Here is an 18492-nt window from a genome sequence, read left to right as displayed (position 1 = left end):
TGGTATTTTTACTTTTGTGTGTTTAAAGGTATGGTTGTGAATCTTTCCATTTTTTTGTTTTCATTTTATCCTTTTGTAATCTGCTTTGAGGTTTTTCCCAATCAAGTGGTATATAAAGGTTATGAAAGAAAATAAATAATACTGCCATTGTCATGTCTATCTTTCTAGCCATACCTACTAAAAAATTTATACTTAACCACCCACCCCCCGATTCTTCTCAGGTGGTTGTGGTTAAATTCCTATCCCAGCTTTCCTCCCAAAGGAGCAGAAGACAGCAAACATCTAAACATCTAAATAATACAATTTAAGATAGTGGCCCATTTAAACACTGTTTAGAAACATTTGAAAATATTTTGAGCACCTAAAAATATTTAAAAGCTATCACATCCCCTCAGTTCCGAATTTCACAGTTGGCGTGACTGGTACATTTCAGTCATAAAATGCCTGGATGAAAACAGGAATACTTTAAAATTTATCCTGAAAGTCACCTCACAAGGGAGGACATTCTACAAACAGGGAACCTTCACCAAGAAGGCCCTGTCAAGAATAAACATCAACCTAACAGCAACCAGAGGCAGCACTAGCCACAGGGTCTCCTCCGCTGATTGTACAGCTCAAGATGGTTGATATTGGGGGGGATTTGCAGTCTCATAGCAATTTACCGTAAATCTGGAGAGCAAAATTAAGAGAGAACTAATTTTTTAAAAAAACAAAAACCAGTGGTGCATTAAAAAAAATCACCGCACTACATAAGCAGCATAGTAGCCGTTCTCCTGGGTGTCCCAGGGGCAATATGCATGTTAGTTTAACCTTAGGTCATTTTGTGCTCATGCGACTATTTTAATTTTAATCTATAAACTGTTACTGTAGATTGTTTTAAATGTCTACTTCACTCTTGTGAAAGCAGTTTCAGTTGTGCTTCTTGAACTGGTCTTTGACCGTAATAATAAATTATTACTATTACTATTACAGCATAGTCATTAAAGTAACTAGCCAGCACATATCACTACCAGCAAAATTAACAATCTCTAGAGAGATGGTAAATCTTTGCCTGGTGCCAAAAAATGTCAGTCAGACCTTACTGGTTAAAGAATTCCACAAATGGGAAGCCATTACTGAAAAGGACCTCAGCAGCTCAGCCAGATGGGATACTGAGAAGGGCCTCCCATCATCATGGGCCAGGTTGTTGAGTCCTAAGCCACATGGGATTAGGGCTGCCTAATCGGAAGGTCTGACCTCTACGCTAGTTTACGGTAAATTCTGGCGCCTCTCACTTTAAAAAATAAAGCACCGTTTTAACTGTGACCCATTTTCAAGGCATTCTTCAGGGCAGCCAAATAGTTTTCATGTAAATGGCAACACATCCCATATGCGCCTACCAATCAATTATAAATATTTGCCTAGACTGGCATGAGATTCATACGCATGATGAAATATTGTCCATTATCAAGCATTCTATCCATTAATCTCTCACATGATTACTATTGCATGGGACATCCAGATGAAAATAATTCCAAGACACAAATATCTACATCTCTGATAACTCCAGTGAAGCCTAAGAAGAAACGCAATAGAGTGTAACAAGGAACTCCAAGGAAGTCAACTAAAGTACATGAACTGAAGCTATATTTTTTTCTGAAAACCAATCAATCAAGCTGTTCTTTCAATTTCATTCTGTCCTCAAGCTGTATCTTTTTCTGTAAAAGAGGGAAAAACAACAACAACCCAAACACAGACAATTTTCAGCCTACGAAGAAACATCTAATTTTCCTGTAACAGAAGTCCTACCATTGTCAAGTTTTACAGTGCTCGAGTCATCCATAGATGTCAAGCACATATTTTTAGCAGAGTGCTTGAAGTAATCTGTCCTACTGCAAATCCATTTGCCAGGTGCCTCAGAAAATATATTTCCTCAGTGATCTTTTGAAAGGCTATTTCTTTCTACGCACGACACCCTTATTTTGAGCTGCACATTAATCTGCCAACAGTAGATTGATTGTGCAAAAATTAGATGTTCAGCTTTAGAGTGTTGGGCTATGGTCTTTTTTTTTTGTCTTAGATATAGGAAGGCAAAAAAGATCCAACACGGGTCGCTAATTATGTTTTACAGCAATATATTTTATAGGTCAGGCCTGCAAAATGCCTTCAAAGCAGCTTGCTGCAATATTAATAGATATTTAGGAAGTGCAAAGTTTTATTTAGCAACAAATTAAGGTGCCTTCTTTTTTTTCTTTTTTTGCTGTGACTGTAAATACCAAACCATTGATTGAGTTCATGTGTCAGTGTTAACACAAACTTAACTGCCAAAGCACAGATGTAGTATACATGGCATAATGCACACTGTGCTGAGCTATTAAGTTAGGAATCTGTCATAAACACCTCTTTACACGCGGAAATGGCCCTGTCTTTGCCAGAATTCCTCCATATTTGCTCCTGTGTCCTAGCTTGTGCTCCTTGCTAATGAATGGGCTAAACATCGAAACCGTTCCTAGTGCCTAAATCATTCCAGCTTTTCATACAACAGACTCCATAATGGCACAGACATGGGAATGCATAAATATGGTGACTCATCCAACTTAATACCATTTAAAGCAAGTAGCCAGCACCTGTAGCCCTGGTGAGAAAAGAGTGTGGATGTGCAAGGATTATTGAGGAACACCCCCCCCCCTTTCACTTATTTCATCATTTCTACTTTGGCTTGGGCTATTCCAGCGAGGGGGTATCACTTCCAGCAATAAACTGCCTGTTTTTCTTTTCTCCACACCTTATATCTGTTCACCTACTTCGTGGTATGGCCACTGCAGCACAACACTGCCCCACCGCCATTACTGGATGCCTAATTTCTGTTCTCAATGGCTGGCAGGGGACATCACATCCTTCATCACCTGCATGTGGGGATTTGAATTCAGGCCCTCCTGTAAACTGGCCAATTGTAGGCGGGCCTGGAAGCGGGACCTAGTCGGGGCAGAGCTGCCTGGGACACCTTCCTGAGTCTTCACTCAGATCTGCTCCATAGGCTTAAATAAGGCTCATTTCATTGCCTCAGGACCTCAGTCAGCCTATGGATCTCTCACCCTTATTGCATTGCTGAACCCACCCACCAGAGGGGATGGTGCCTTCCATACAAACTTGCTGTGGCAGAACTTTTGACTGCCATATTCAGGGCTAGAGAGGAATTTTTCCTTTGGACTAATTGGCTCTGTCTGGGGGTTTTGCCTACCTTATAGCAACTGTCACAACTTTGGTGGGTAACGCATTGGGTAAAATCCTTAATCAAGGATGGAAGGTTGTAAGCCTTTGTCTTTACCTGCAATGAATCGGGGTATCCTATTAAAGGGATCCTAAGGGAAGTGGTTCAGTCCATATGTCCAGGCAGGGACTGAGGGCCATAGTATCTTCTAAAGTGGCAATCCTGTTGAGGTTGCACCCATTTGATGTATGTCTTAAGTCAGCCCCAAAGCAGGACTGACCCCCAGCAAAATCTTGTAGCAGGTGGGCTGGTTGTAACAGGTGATACCCAATGTCTAAGCCAAACTCACTTTCATCTGTAAATAAAGTTGTGACCTGATTTGAACTGAAAACACTGTACTGTGGTCTTTTCAGCTTCCACAAACACAGCTTCAATAGGTGGTGAGCTCAGAGTGCCTGGGTACGCAAATATTTTTATACACCTGTATACCATGACCCTCCCTTAATTGCCTATTTTCTAAAATTAAAAGGCCCCAAATATTGCAATATTTCCTCATAGAGGAATTGCAACAACACTTTGATAATGTTGGCTGTCCTTTTCCAGCTCTACAATATCCTTTTTGAGATAAAGCAACAGTATTCCAAGTGTGGACACACCATGGACTTGTATAACAGAATTTATCGTACTGGCGATTTTAGTTTTAATCCTTTTACCCATTTTTTACATTATTTTCCAGTACAAAATCTAAAAACTCCTTTGATGTGTCAAGTCCACTAAGGACAGCCCAAGCAATATCCTTTTTAATTAACACCTTTCCAGTCTCATCTCCTGGCTCAAAAAGGTGTTATGAGTGCCTTCCTGGCTACATGAAACTCAGTTGATTGGCAAATGACAGGCTGTCTATCAAGACCACCCAAGCTAGAATGTAATAAATATGGTAGCTACCTCGCCCAGACAGATGCTTGCTCGCAGATCTGTCCTTCCCTCCTCCTTGCGAGGGAAAAGAGAAGTTGTGGCAGAAACCTAGTCAAAAGATAGATGTGTGCACAACTGGCTTGCCTCACAAGGCAGCTGTGTGCAAGACTTCCTTACAAGAGTCTACACATGTACAGTTTGCATGCACATAAGTGTAGGATTAGCAGAAAACCAGGACACTAAAACATAGCTAACTCTATTTTCATATTTGCGACCTCTGACCTCCTTGCTCAGTGCCATCTGCTGGCCCTTGTGCTTATACAACTAACACCCCCACCCACCCACCTCGTGAGGAATGCTTAAATAACATTGTGGCAGCTTTCACAGTGGCTGTGTACACATTCCCATCTGGTGCACCCCCACCTCTGCTTTGGGAAGCAGTATGCGCACGGCATTAGCCAAAATCAGCATCTATCCTGTTGCTTCTTATGAAATACTGCAGTTTGATGCACTTCCCCACAAACCAGCTTTGGTCTGAACAGAGAAAAAGAGCAACCTAGCTGCAGTAATGCGCACATAGCCTAATTCTAAAAAGTACATCGTAACATTAGTTAACTCCCTTAATGTGGTAACAGGCTGCCTGTTCATAGGGAGGAGACACTTCACCTATTCATCACAACTTCTGTCTGTATGGGCAGAATCCACTAAAGGCTGCTTAATTTTGAAAACTGGATACTTCGTTGTGTTGAAGTCCAACATATTTTTCACAGAGAGCACTTGAGACATTCGCATACCACAACTGCTATTTTAACAGCTGCCACGGCAGGAAAATGTTGTTTTCATTTTCAGCGCAAATTATTTTTGTAGAACACTATAAACCATTTTTAAAGCACTCACAATCAAATTCTATCACCATTGTTCTCTAGAGACAACTTGTTTATTGAAGAAACCTTTTTAAAGACTATTTTTCTTAAAAAAGAAATCTGCTTATTTTTATTTCACTTGAAATATTTATAGTCTGGTCTCTTAAAATGGTTTACAAATGTAAAAATCTAAAGTTATCACTAGAATTTATAGAGCTAAAGGAGCAGAACAATATCACTAAATGCCATCAGCATCAACCCATATTAGAAGCTAACCCAAGAGACATCTTCAGTTTCGGAAGGTCAAAGAGATAGACTGTGATGTTTGGATAAAGGAAGAATGTTGCAGAACTGAGTGGCCACAACCGTAACGACCATGCTCATGGAAGGCCACCAAGCTCACCTGGGGAGATGGAACAGAACTTTAGTCACAGGCACAACAAATAAGCTTCTGTGCCAAGTACCAACATATATTCCCTTCTCTACGCCTCATAGAACTGTAGAGTTGGAAGGGACCCCCCCCCCCCGGATCATCTAGTCTCAACACACAGTCCCCTGTCCAATTTGAAACCATACCAGACCCTACTTAGCTTTGCAAATGTGCTAGCAGTTTTATTGCAGCACCACTAGGAGGGATATGATCTGAGGCCCAAACCAAATGTCTCAACCCAACTGAGATGTGAAAGTAGCCCATTCTGTCAAGTTAAAGTCTCAGCTGCAAAACAATTAGCACACACTTCCCAATGTTACTGAATAATAATTTTCTGCAGGTTTCTTTTTGAAGAACTAGAATAGAGTCAGACTGTGTTTCATGACTACTTGTGGAGCTGGGGAATTATTATGTTTGGAGTGAATGTCTTGTATTTTCAAACAAGTTTTTCTTAAAATGCAGACGTATGCACTACTGAGGGAGTTTCATGGCAACGACAGACAACAGCTCTCAGCCTTGGAGAGGAAAATGTTACTCAAGTCCTGTTAAAGTCTGTGCAAATGAATGAATGATTGTCTGCTTTGTATGTGTGTTTAATCCTTGCTATGCAATTATACTATGAAAAGCCTTGCCTTTTGCCATTCAAACACCTGAGTAGCAAGAGAGAATGAGAAAGAGAGCAGGTGGACACCAGCTACCACCTTCCTGCCTCAAAAGCAAAGAATGAAGCCAGGATGGAATAAGAGAGATTTCATGGTCATTTCTGCTGCCAAATCATGCGTCTCCTACTGGTGGAAAAGGTCATTTTCTTACTTTCTCCTCCTTCCCAACCACACAGTGGAAGTCTGACCAAAGGGATGGGCAACTCAGGGCAAGCCTACAATTTGGACTGTAACTGTGACTTGGGGAAGACTTTGACCCTTTCCCCACTGCTGTGGTCTGGGGATCGGGGGGGCACATCTGTATTGCAGGGGAGGTCCCATTTGGTCCAATAGAGCAGTAGTAGTTGTCATGGAATCAGAGGGAAAGAGGCAAGCAAATGGAGCAGGCAACTGGAGTAATGGTTTGCAAGCCTGCACTATAATAATGATTAAAAAAATGGAAACTGGTTTTACCAAAAGCTGTGAGTCTTCGTTCCAGGCAAATATATTTAGCACACACACAGTTTCCCTTTACACTCTGCTGGCCTCCGGATTCTCAGCAACACAGAGGAAAGCCACAAGTACAAAACTGTATTTACCATAGACTAAAATATACCACAGCACTCTCTTTCAGCATGCACTTTGTGCAACGACGACTCTTTTTAGTTCCCCATCTGGCATTCCTTCCCTTCTCCCATACAACCACACTGTGACAATCACTGTACAGTATGTGGTTTACTGCCAAAAAGTATTACATGCACCAGTATGAAGAACCAAAACCTGTCATCTGTGATACTTAACCTGATGTTTTTGATCCCTCTTGCTAGCTTCAGGCCCACATGTGAAACACCTTATTGCTCCTTCACAAATAAGTTACATATTTCAGTATTTTGTTAAAGCAATCAACAATGCCAAACCTTCTTTTGTTGGTGTACTTAAAAGCAGCCTTACTAAAGGAAATTTAGATCTAAGCAGCATCCACCTCTGTAGCAATTTTAACTTTTGGTTTCCCAATTCACTTCTTTGGTCAGAGCATGTACCATGTACTTTCCACATTGCAAAATTTACAGCACTTTCTCTTATTGTGGATGGGGTCAAGAGTTTGGTTTATAACCACACTAAATATTTCTATACAGACAGATGTCTTTCTGCGGAAAACTTCTGACTTCACACAGGTGTCGGTGTTTTTAATAAATTTGGGTTCTTGAAAACTGTTTCTGTGAGGCAGCAGCTACATGAAATGCTGAAAGGTTTTGGGGTTTTTTAAGTTAAGAAGAAATTAATCAATACATTCTCAAAAAGAGAGAGAAGACCAGACAAAGACAGAAATGAAAGGAGTTAGCCAGACATTTGAGCAGTGGTCGGGAGAGCAAAATTCCACTGCCATTTGATGTGTTTCCTAGCACCCTGGCTCCAAAAGAGTCCATTTTGGTCTGGATAGGCAAGCAAGTAAGGATTTAGTTTGCACAGGGCAAATTTAATAGTCTCTTACTCTACTGACATGGACAAGGAGGTAATCCCTTTCCACTAGTCAGCTAGCATGTAAACACTCCACTTCCATCTTGTTGTTGTTGTTTTGTTGTTTAGTCGTTTAGTCGTCTCCGACTCTTCATGCCCCATGGACCAGAGCACGCCAGGCACTCCTGTCTTCCACTGCCTCCCTCAGTTTGGTCAAACTCATGCTGGTAGCTTCGAGAACACTGTCCAGCCATCTTGTCTTCTGTCGTCCCCTTCTCCTTGTGCCCTCAATCTTTCCCAGCATCAGGGTCTTTTCCACGGAGTCTTCTCTTCTCATGAGGTGGCCAAAGTATTAGAGCCTCAGCTTCACGATCTGTCCTTCCAGTGAGCACTCAGGGCTGATTTCCTTCAGAATGGATAGGTTTGATCTTCTTGCAGTCCATGGGACTCTTAAGAGTCTCCTCCAGCACCATAATTCAAAAGCATCAATTCTTTGGCGATCAGCCTTCTTTATGGTTCAGCTCTCACTTCCACACATCACTACTGGGAAAACCATAGCTTTAACTATACGGACCTTTGTTGGCAAGCTGATGACTCTGCTTTTTAAGATGCTGTCTAGGTTTGTCATTGCTTTTCTCCCAAGAAGCAGACGTCTTTTAATTTCGTGACTGCTGTTACCACTTCCATCTAGTTCCAATCAAACCAACCCTTGCTGAACTTTTGCTGAATTAAGTTATAATGGCCCATGTCCTGGGTGAGAAGGCTGGGGGTTCTGTCAGGGACCTGGTTTCACTATGGAATGGTGAGATGAAGAGAGACAGATAGCATTCATGACCCCATGATGCTCCCTGGTTTTCTGGGGACCTTTAGACAATTAGGTAGGTCAGACAGGAATGGCTGGTGAGGAGCGGCGTCATCACTTCCCTGACCTACTCAATACCAGTGTAGGCACCAAGTAAGCACCCACCCTCCCTGTCAGCCACTTCTGAGGCCAGATGACCAACAGAGTATGGGCAGTGCAACTACTACAAGCTTCTGTTAAACATCCCTGTGGTGTTTAATATTCCCATGAACCCACTAGAAGACGTTAGCAGAGGATCTGGAGTAAGGTGCTAACAATATGCTGATGACATACCATCCCTATTTCTTGTTATCCTCCAAGTCAGAATGGAAAGAAAGTTCATGGTTTCCCTCCCCAGGATTCCCTTCTCCCCTGAATCTCTCCCTTCTCACGCTTGAGGTCCTGGATGCCTCCATCCCCTTCTGAGTCTCACTCTTTTCCCCCCTCTTCTTCCCTGAGCTTGTGCTTGGCTTGTTTGAACATTAGACCATCACTCCTCCAGTGTTCAAACAGAAGGTAATAATCGGCTTCTCTTCTCTTTCAATGTCCTTGCTTGCCTTCTTTCAAGTCCCACTGCAATTTCCCCCCTTCTTTCCACCTCCTTTGAAGCCAAAAGTTGCACCATGCCCCTGTCATTGACAGCACTGTCCACTGAACAGAATAATCCTAAGAAGCAGTTCCCCTAGCTACCCACTTCAGCACTCAGGTTTGGAAATTCCTTGCAAATGGTTAGGTTCACTGTCATATTTAAAGACACATTTCCTGAGCAAGCATCGGAATAAAACACTGCTTGTGCTAATGACCATCATAGTAAGATTTGCACTGACTTCATGAAATACCACTATCTGTGTCAAAGGTCCAGAGCTGAGAGGCCCACAGTGACATATATGGACAGGACTGTACAAACCTTATACAATATTTACCAGCACAAATCATGTAAAATATGATGGTGCTGATGTATCCTAAGATTATGTGCACAAAACACTAGCATGCCCAAGGCAAGGGCATATGTCAGTCACTTGCTCCAGGGATGTCATACATAGCTAGATGTCAAGGGGAGAATAACTCAGCTAGCTTCTTTGTGCAGTAAAAAGGCTTATTTCTCTCATAATCACTTATTAGCTTCAATTGTTTCTCAACCTTTTAAAACCCCTCTATATTTACTCTGCCTTCCTGAGCCCACCCCCATACCCCGATAACAGCTCTTTCTTCAGATTTAAGATGGGAAAATGGAGTGAAGGAAAACAAAAGCATTAGCACTCTCTCCTCCCCAGCACTACAGATACACTCCAGGTTTTAATGAAACATGTAAAGTGGTCCTCAAACTCTGCCTAAAACCAGCAATACAATGAACAGGAAGACCTCTTGCGGCCAGAATCTCCCATATGTTCACTGGCAGGTTCTCACAGAACATTAAATCATGGTTTAATACATTATGGTTTTCTAAATCATGTCCTAGTGCTATATGTGAATCCTGCTGGGCAGCTATAGTTTCTTTACTGCCCTCCCAAAAAACATGATCTGAAGCCATGGTTTGTTGTTTGGCTTACAAACCTTGCTTTGATTTAACTATGGCTTGGTGTTTTGTGTGAACTCAGCACCTTTCCTTAACCATAGTTTGTTTAACCATGCTAATGAAACTACCAATGCACAAGATAAAAGGAGCTGTAATACATACCAAACTTCAGAGAAACAAACTATGATTTGTTTTATTTGATTATCTAAGGGGCAAATAATGTGTAAATCATGGCTAGTATAACAATGATTTAGTGTTATGTGTAAACCAGGCTACTGTGTCCCTTCCATGCCTCACAGCCATTTTGTTCGGCCAGAATACTAGGTTTTAACTGCTTTTAAATGAAGTGTGCCTATGGCTTTGCTGTAAGACTCTCTCCTCCCACAGTAAGCCTGTCTCAGTTTGAGACCACTAATTTAATGAGAAAAGGGTACTGCAAAACTGTAGAAATTATGGGGCAAATGTTGTAGGAGAGACTACACCAAATTTTAGCCTTACAAGTTTCTCCCATACATTACAATATCCACTTTATAATTTTTTCACCAAGCTTATTTATACCCTTGCCTGCCATTTTTATGTTCTTGTTCTTGGGCAGATTCTAAATATCATATAGAAAACATTTCCTCACATATGCGTGCATGCGCGCCCGCACACACATACTAAAATGTTTTCAATTTGTTTTCATTATTTTTCAAACATTGCACCAAAGCATAGCACTAAAACCACTTGTTTTTCAACTTACCCTCTTCCTTCTTGAGTACTAGATTTATGAATTTAATTTCTGCTTTATAGAAGTTATCACTTTTAACAACTAGAGGAGAGAGACTCTAAATTGCTTTTATTACTGCTAGACTCTTCAACACATCTTGCTCCGTGTTGTCATTTACATTTCACATTAAATGTGAAATACATTTGGAATGAGCAAATATTTGTTTTAATTTGACCCATCTGTTAAATGAAATTCAAACAGGCCTGCTACATCACAATGTTTAAATTCAGCAATTTGTAAACAATATATCTGTTCGTTCTGCCTGGGTTAAAAGCACCCTAAAGCATAATTCTTATGAAAGCCACCACTTCAAAATGTATTATTCTCATGGATGCAGGCCATGGTTTCTGTCTTCTGTTCATTAATTTATTTTCTAACCAAAGTTAATTAGTGAGACTCATATTAAGAGAGTCATTTGAAATACAGCACAGAAGTCAGGGAAGAGAACACCAAACACCCTTCCCCCCCCCCCTCAATAGACACTTGTAGGCATTAATGCAAATCTGCTTGCAGACAAAATTATCACTAGAAGTTACAGAATGGCTTTTTTCTTCTTCTTTGAACAAAAGTTTTTCAAACAAAGAAAAACAAATATACCTTGAGAACTCGGTGTATTGATAGGTCCAAGGAAAGATTACACATGCTAATAGTGCTGTAGCATATGAGGATAGCAACAGATAACAGGGTCTTCATATTGAAGAAATTTGAAGCCCTGTCTTCATCTTACAGAAAAGGGGGTCATTCCTGACTTTTGACAAAATTACATTATCGTATTTTCAGATATTAGAATCTTTCAAAAAATCTTATGTTCTGTATGCCAGTGGTGGGTAGACTCAGTCCTTGGAAAGTTCACTTTAAAAAGGAACTAGTTCTAGTTCAGGTACATCCTGTCCAAGTCAAGATGGGTGGCGATCGAGGGAGCAGGTGGCCAGATGCACTCCTTAAAGCAGCGTGTCCACATCCTTTGGTCACAATAATCAAAATTAATCCAATACAGATGGAACAGACAATGCTCTCTATGCTGCCAGTAGACTTGCTCTAAATGTGGCATCCAACTCTGTTTGGATTCAAGACCATTTCCCCCCCTCTAAGTGCTTTGCAAATTTGTTACAGCCAAGGGTGGCAGAACAATGCTCTCTTGCACAGATGACAAAGCCCATTCACCACTTGTAGATGCATCAATGGCGGAGAAATATGCTTTTTCGTCACAACCACATGGTAGGCGTGGTAATGCAACCTTACCCTGGCCAGGGTTTACTAGAACCCTGAGATCAACCAGATGCAAAATACATGTGCTTAGAATTAAAGAATTCTAAGCCCAGAACTGTTTTCAGGATCAGAACTGAATGTAGCGCAGAGTTCCTTCACACAAAAATCGACTTAGGCTATCCTACGCTTTTTTTTTTCTACTTCAAAAGTATATAATCTGTGGGAGAGGGGCATTATTTCATTGCTGCTATTGGTAAACAATTGAGAGTCAAAAATCTTTTGCCATCGATGACAAATCACCCAGAGATTTTCCAATCAATCTGGATTTGCTGTCTCCCCACCCCTGCTTTATACTATGGAAGATAAGAGAGACAAAACTGAAGTCCCTATGCTCTGTCCTGTTAAAGTATGTGGATATTTCTGAATGTCTGTGAAAATGCAGGCAGGGAAAAGAGCATGGCCTGACAGACAGGAAGGTAACAGTTCCTAGAATATGGCCCATTGTAGCGACCCACAGATTAACTTCCAGTTGTTAAATTCCCATGAAGTGCATTGTGGTACCGTCACCTGGGAAGGTGACGAAATAATGTTCAAAGGCTGTAGCACATCTAGTCACAGTGATGTTGCTCACCAAAAGAACAGACAAACCAACCCAGGTGCGAAAGCAAATCATATGACTCATCCAAGTACACAGCATCCTGATAGTATATGGAAACACTAGAAAAGGTTAAGGTGAAAAACAATAACCAGAAAGCACATAAAAAGAGCTAAGTGTTGAACCAAAAACCACAATGAAATCACACTTGGGTTTTTGAAATGGCCCTTCTTTCCAGGCCTGGTTTAACTTTGTAGTACTAAACTGGAATCATGTGTAAAGGTGCTGCAAGTAAGAAAAACTAAGCCAGTGTGAGTATAGCATTATGGCTTAGAAACTCAAGTCTTCTGTTGTTCACATCATGCCAGCCACCAAGAACTGACCAGATGCACTTTAAAGGTAAAGGGACCCCTGACTATTAGGTCCAGTCGTGACCGACTCTGGGGTTGCGGCGCTCATCTCGCTTTACTGGCCGAGGGAGCCGCCGTACAGCTTCCGGATCATGTGGCCAGCATGACTAAACCGCTTCTGGGGAAGCAGAGCAGCGCACGGAAACGCTGTTTACCTTCCAGCCGGAGATGTACCTATTTATCTACTTGCACGTGCTTTCGAACTGCTAGGCTGGCAGGAGCTGGGACCGAGCAACGGGAGCTCACCCCGTTGCGGGGATTCGAACCGCCGACCTCTGATCAGCAAGCCCTAGGCTCTGTGGTTTAACCCAGAGCGCCACCTGCGTCCCTTAGATGGACTTTAGGCAAGCCTTTATTTCCTAGTTGTTTCTCTCCCAATGCAGATCTTACCTATGAAGAAAACAATACTGACCTTCCTCACAAGGCTTACTAATATAATATATGTGGAGTGCATTCTTCTTCTTAGCTTTAATAATGAAAACGGCAACAAGTAGTATGGCATTTTTCATCAGTCACTATACCTGAACCAGCCTGTTTGGTGTAGCACATATTTCCATCATAAATCCTATCGTCTTTGCACAACCATGAATATGGACTAGAAATATACTTATTAAATAAAACAAAAGGCCACAATAAAGCAAACTTGATTATATATTCGCCACTCTCTCATCCCATATTTTTCTCTCTCACACACAAACCTGGCTTCTTTTTTCGTCTGAACATACCTCTGTTGACTGCACACTTCTCCCAAACTGATGGTAGATTACTAGCCCTTGCTACAGTTCAAAACTTATCAGGGCCTCTCCAATACAATCTATTTTTTAAATAGAGCCAGCACTGACATTTACTGCATCTGGGATTTTTGGTTGGAAAATTCATTCTTAGACAAGAAACGAGCAGGGGCTTTTCACAGATCATAGCAAAAGAGCAAGGAACTAAAAAAAAGCAGAGGACACAGTTATTAATCTATGTAATCTATGTAATTTGTGCCCCCTTTATCACACCCTTTACCCCCCCCCCAATGTAGTGGACCTCTAGAAAAACAATTTTAAAATCTCCTCTGGTTTGGTTGTGCACTCTGGTTTGGTATGTTAGCTGATTCGTTTATTGTAGTGCTAGCACCGTACAAAGCAGGCCAGTGAAAACGAGGAATTGCAGCAATTCAAGCAGAACATGATGAAAATCACATCTAAGAGCTCTCAACAAGATGCTGAGACTACATGGATCACAGCCTGGAAAGATTCTCAAGATGGTGAGATGACAACTTGATTAGATTTAGTCTGAAAAATGTGGCAAGAGAGATCAGAATCAAACATAATTCCCAAGTTATTGGTCTTTTAATAAGCTCTAGGTGCAGGGAGGGGAAATTCCGAGAAAGGCAACTATCTGGCTGGCTTAAAGTGATCAAGGCCTAGCAAAAACAAATAAGTTGAAAGAAAGGCTTCCAACTTTTTAAGAGCCCCTGCTCTCATACCTTTAATGGCAACTTCAGCATCTGAAGGTTTCTTATGGCATGCCACTGTCTTCACATTTAGTGACAACCTCCTTGAGAATATGAATGGCTGCTGCCAGGCATGTGACTGACTCAGGCTAACAGTCTTGTAAAGAGGCAAAAGAGGCAGGAATCATAGTGCCCAAGGAAAGGCTGCTCATTCTTGGAAGTAGTCTGGAGAGTCCACATGTCTGAAAACCAGTGTCTCCACAACTGCCACCTCCATGCCAGCCCAGAGGGTGGAGTGGGATCTGGTGGGCTGGGCATCATCATGAGCCAGACTCTAATCTTTGCCAGGACAGTTTCAGTTACCAGGGATTCTGTTAAAGGCACATGAGCAGGGCTACAGTAAATGAAAGTGGCCCTGGCAACAACCCAAATCTCAGGTTTAAGCTTTCCGAATGAACATATTTGAGTAGCATTTGGAGCTTGCAAGGCTCATTATTTGTTTCTGCTTGTTTGTTTGTTTTTGGGTTTTTTTGGAACAGTTTAAAAACAAAGTCTTTTAATCAGCACTCCAGTCCTGAACCTATTTGTTCAGAAATAATTCTTAGTGATGCTAGTGGGACTTTCGCCAGGTAAAGGATTTCCGATTGCAGCTTAAGGTTGTGATTTGCAAAGGGCTCCTCATTCTTTCCGGCAAGATCAACATGTAAAAAGCTTCCTTTCCTTGAACCCCATTCCATACATCTCCCCCACTTTGCCTATAAAAATAAAAAAAACTAGTTTCATTTATCTAAAAATGGGGGATAAGATGTTATCAAGCAGCATGACTAGTAAAAGCAAATTGAATTTTAGGATCCCCCGCTTAATTCAAACGAGACAAAAATTATAACACTACACAAGATAAGCATTTAGCTTTAAAATTGAAATATTTAAATCAAAAGTGCTTTCTTTAAGTGATGATGGGAAAGTGGGACAGGATGGGTAGAGAAGCCTGTTGAAAAGCTGAGTTACTTGGTTCTGTGCATAAAGAAAAGGGAAATGCAGCTGAAATGAAAACCATTCCTCTCAAATGCACATTCTGAAGGCACTAATGCTTACTTTAATATCACCACCGCACAGGTTCCATGCAATTTATGCCATTTGCTTTGTGCTGAGCAGAATTATTTCCATAATGAATAGGGAATGGTGAAACACTAAAAGGGAGATGAAACCCACCTCATTTTCCCATCATTTCATCCTGAATCAATTCCACCCTGCCATTTGTCTTTCCTTTTGTAGCTGCAGAGTCATTACCAACACACACACACACACACATGTACATACACAGGGTCTTACCTAGGAAGAGGATAGTCTGTTTCCTGGAACTCCTGCCATCGGGATTCTCGTTTTTCCTTAGGTACTGGTTTTGGCTTTCTCTCTTCCCTCTCACAGCTAAGGTCCCTTGTTTGTGGATCATAAGGGCTTTCATCATATTCCGGCACATAAAAGCCACAGATACCAACACCACGACATACACAATAAAAGCAGTGAAGATACCAGCCTGGAAGGCCTTCCATCGAGACGACAAGCTGGTGCATATGGTGACATTTAGCATCAAGTTAGGCATGTGGTGCCGGGGTTTGGGTTTGCTGCAGGGAACCAGTCCTCGGTGGCCCTGGATGGCTTCCAATGGGTACTCTGTGCCCATCGCAAAGAGAAGAGGTAAGGCCACAAGGACAGATGTAATCCAGACAAAGGCAATGAGGATCCTCACTTTGCAGGGCCCAGAAGCAGCTTTAAACTTGAAAGGGTGGCAGATGGCAATGTACCTTTCAAAGCTGAGAGTGGCCACATGCAGTACCGTAGCATAGCTGCAGGCCTCAAAAAGGAAGCAGTAGAGCTTGCAGGCGAGGTTGCCTTGAGGGGTGGAGAAAGGGGTCCAGATCATACTGAAGAACTCCACGGGCATCCCCAGCAAGAGGACCAGCAGGTCCGAGCATGCGAGGCTCACCATGTGGTCTGTGACCTCTTTCTGCAAGTAGCCCTTCTTCTGCAGCAGTTTGGTTGTCCGGATGGTGACACTGTTGCCCACAATGCCTGCCACAAAGATGACGACGTAGATAAGGGCTAGGGTGATCTTGATCCATTGGTCCACTTCAAATTCTTTAATGTGGGTTTCATCAATTATATCCCAACAATCCTGCTGGCTGTTTCCTGGCTCCATGAGCAGAGCTAATCACACACACACACACACACACACACACACACACAATGGAGGAAAGAGAGACAAAAGGTGGGTCAAAACATGTCACTGATCCAAACATCCTTCCTAACAAAGCTTACAAGTTTACTCACAGGCCAAGGCCTACTGCATTCTAGGAAGCTTATTTCACACAGGTAGAAGCTGTGAAGTAATAGCAATGACTCACCTACACCCAAACAGGCAACACAACTTTTTTTTCTGAATCAGCACCTCACACCAGTCGCATTGGTGGATTAGTCAATCCAGGAAAGAGATGAGACAAACCATTATTCGCTTTAAAAAGAAGAAGAAGAACCACGAAGGAAATGCTTCTTTCTTCTAAGTATTGTTTCTGTCCTGTACCTATTTCCTCCTCACACGCTTCAGGGTGCATCCAATTCTCCCTGATGGAAGGAACGCTAAGCCCTTCGGATTTTCTCCAGGCACTCCCTGTTCCTTGCCCCGCCAGCTTCTGAGTGACGAGACTTCCCTCTGGCCGACAGGCAACCACTTCCGTCAAACATTAACTTCTAGCTGAACAGCCGGGTGGGATGTGGTTAGTGACTGAAAAGATAAGGTGGCCAAAAAAAGGGACAAGGCAAGCCTGGTTCCAGCCAGTTAGCTTCCTCTGCCCTCCCTGAAATCTGATCTCTACTCCTTCTTAACAACTGTGAAGTGAAACCAGACAAGGAAAATAAATAAATTAAATAAAGGCAGGGCGTGGCTGCTAGGGTGTTTGATTTTGCCCTCTTTCTCAATGTCCTCTGTTTACAGCACTTCACGTGGGTGGAAGTTTTTGCAGCTTTCCGTTTCCTCGTCTTTTCTACATGGGAGATTAGTGTACAGGTTTTCACGTCACCAAGGAGCAGAGGAAAAAGAAACGATTATTGCTTCAAATGCCATATGAACATGGGACTAGAGGAAAAATAGGAACTCTGCCGGGCTGTGATGGTTGATCCCATTGCTGCTTTAGAACACAGGGCTCTAGAATACATAACTGCCTAAAAGTACAAAAAGCTTCCTGCAACAGACAGCATGCAACCCCCCCCCAAAAAAAAAGACGTATAGGCTTATGAAACTCTCACCTGCTCCCAAGAACTTTTAAACCCAAATTACAAGGCAAGTCAAGAGCCTTCTCTAAACAGAAGTCATATTTAATAAATTGGGCTAATAATTTCCAAAATCCATTATTTTATACTCTCAGTGCAATTCTAGACATGTCTGCTCAGAACTACGTGCCACTTAGTTCAATGGGACCTACCCCCAGGTAAGTTAAATTTAAAGCACTTTCAGTGCACGTTTGAAGCCCAATAATCCTGGGAACTGTAGTTTGATAAGGATTCTGGGAAGTGTAACTCTATGAGGGGGAAGCTACAGTTCTCATGATTCTTTGGAGTGGGTCATGCTTTAAATGTGTGCTGAATGTGATTCAAATGTAGGGTGTGGGTCTGCCCATAATGTAATGTGGGATAAACTCTTCATACAAACCCTTAATAGCATTATTTTAAGATTTCCTTCTTTTCCTGCTAGATAACAGAAATACATATAGATAGCAGTCCTAACCATGCTTATTCCTCTGAGCCCTAGAGGGAAGTGAATTTAATGCACACTATATTTTTTGTTTCCAAGAACCTCTCATGGTAACCTCCAGAGTTTTATATTTATAGATTAGCATACCTTCACATTTCAGTGCAGACTACTCCACAGCTAAATAGAATCACTTCCAGAGGACTTTCTCCAGACTACTAGGCTCAATCTACTACAAAATCTCAAAGCAACAAGTTCCAGACTAAAAATGGTTATAATTAGAAAAGGTGGGCTTGCTTTTTAGCTCTTCACAAGAGTGGAACAACAGATAGCTATTAAACAGTTCTCATCATATTCAAGGTGGTTATCTTCCCACCCAAAAACTTAACGAACAAAAGATGCCGAAAAATCAGCACCTGCTCCAGTTGATTATTCATGCAGTCCTATTTCAGAGAAAAACCTCTTTCCT

General features: G+C 41.9%; 1 protein-coding gene across 2 annotated transcripts in view; it reads right to left on the bottom strand.

The window, feature by feature from the left end:
- The window catches only part of GPR39 (G protein-coupled receptor 39), a 128172-nt gene extending 110969 nt beyond the window's left edge, over window positions 1-17203 (bottom strand). Inside the window, exons 1-2 of one of the 2 annotated variants that reach the window (XM_081008149.1) lie at window positions 16860-17203; window positions 15611-16486 (exon numbers count right to left, since the gene is read on the bottom strand). In XM_081008149.1, the coding sequence (XP_080864275.1) occupies window positions 15611-16486; window positions 16860-16890 (907 nt within the window). In that variant the 5' untranslated portion in view covers window positions 16891-17203. Of the gene's footprint in view, window positions 1-15610; window positions 16487-16683; window positions 16827-16859 lie in introns of those variants that run through there. The other variant, XM_081008150.1, reaches the window with a different exon arrangement.
- Window positions 17204-18492: the final 1289 nt, after the last annotated feature.

This window comes from Podarcis pityusensis, assembly GCF_964106645.2.
Source record: "Podarcis pityusensis genome assembly, chromosome: 1".
In the NCBI taxonomy this organism is placed as follows: domain Eukaryota; kingdom Metazoa; phylum Chordata; class Lepidosauria; order Squamata; family Lacertidae; genus Podarcis; species Podarcis pityusensis.
Note: the sequence above shows the minus strand (reverse complement) of the source record. Positions and strands in the feature narration are given on the sequence as shown.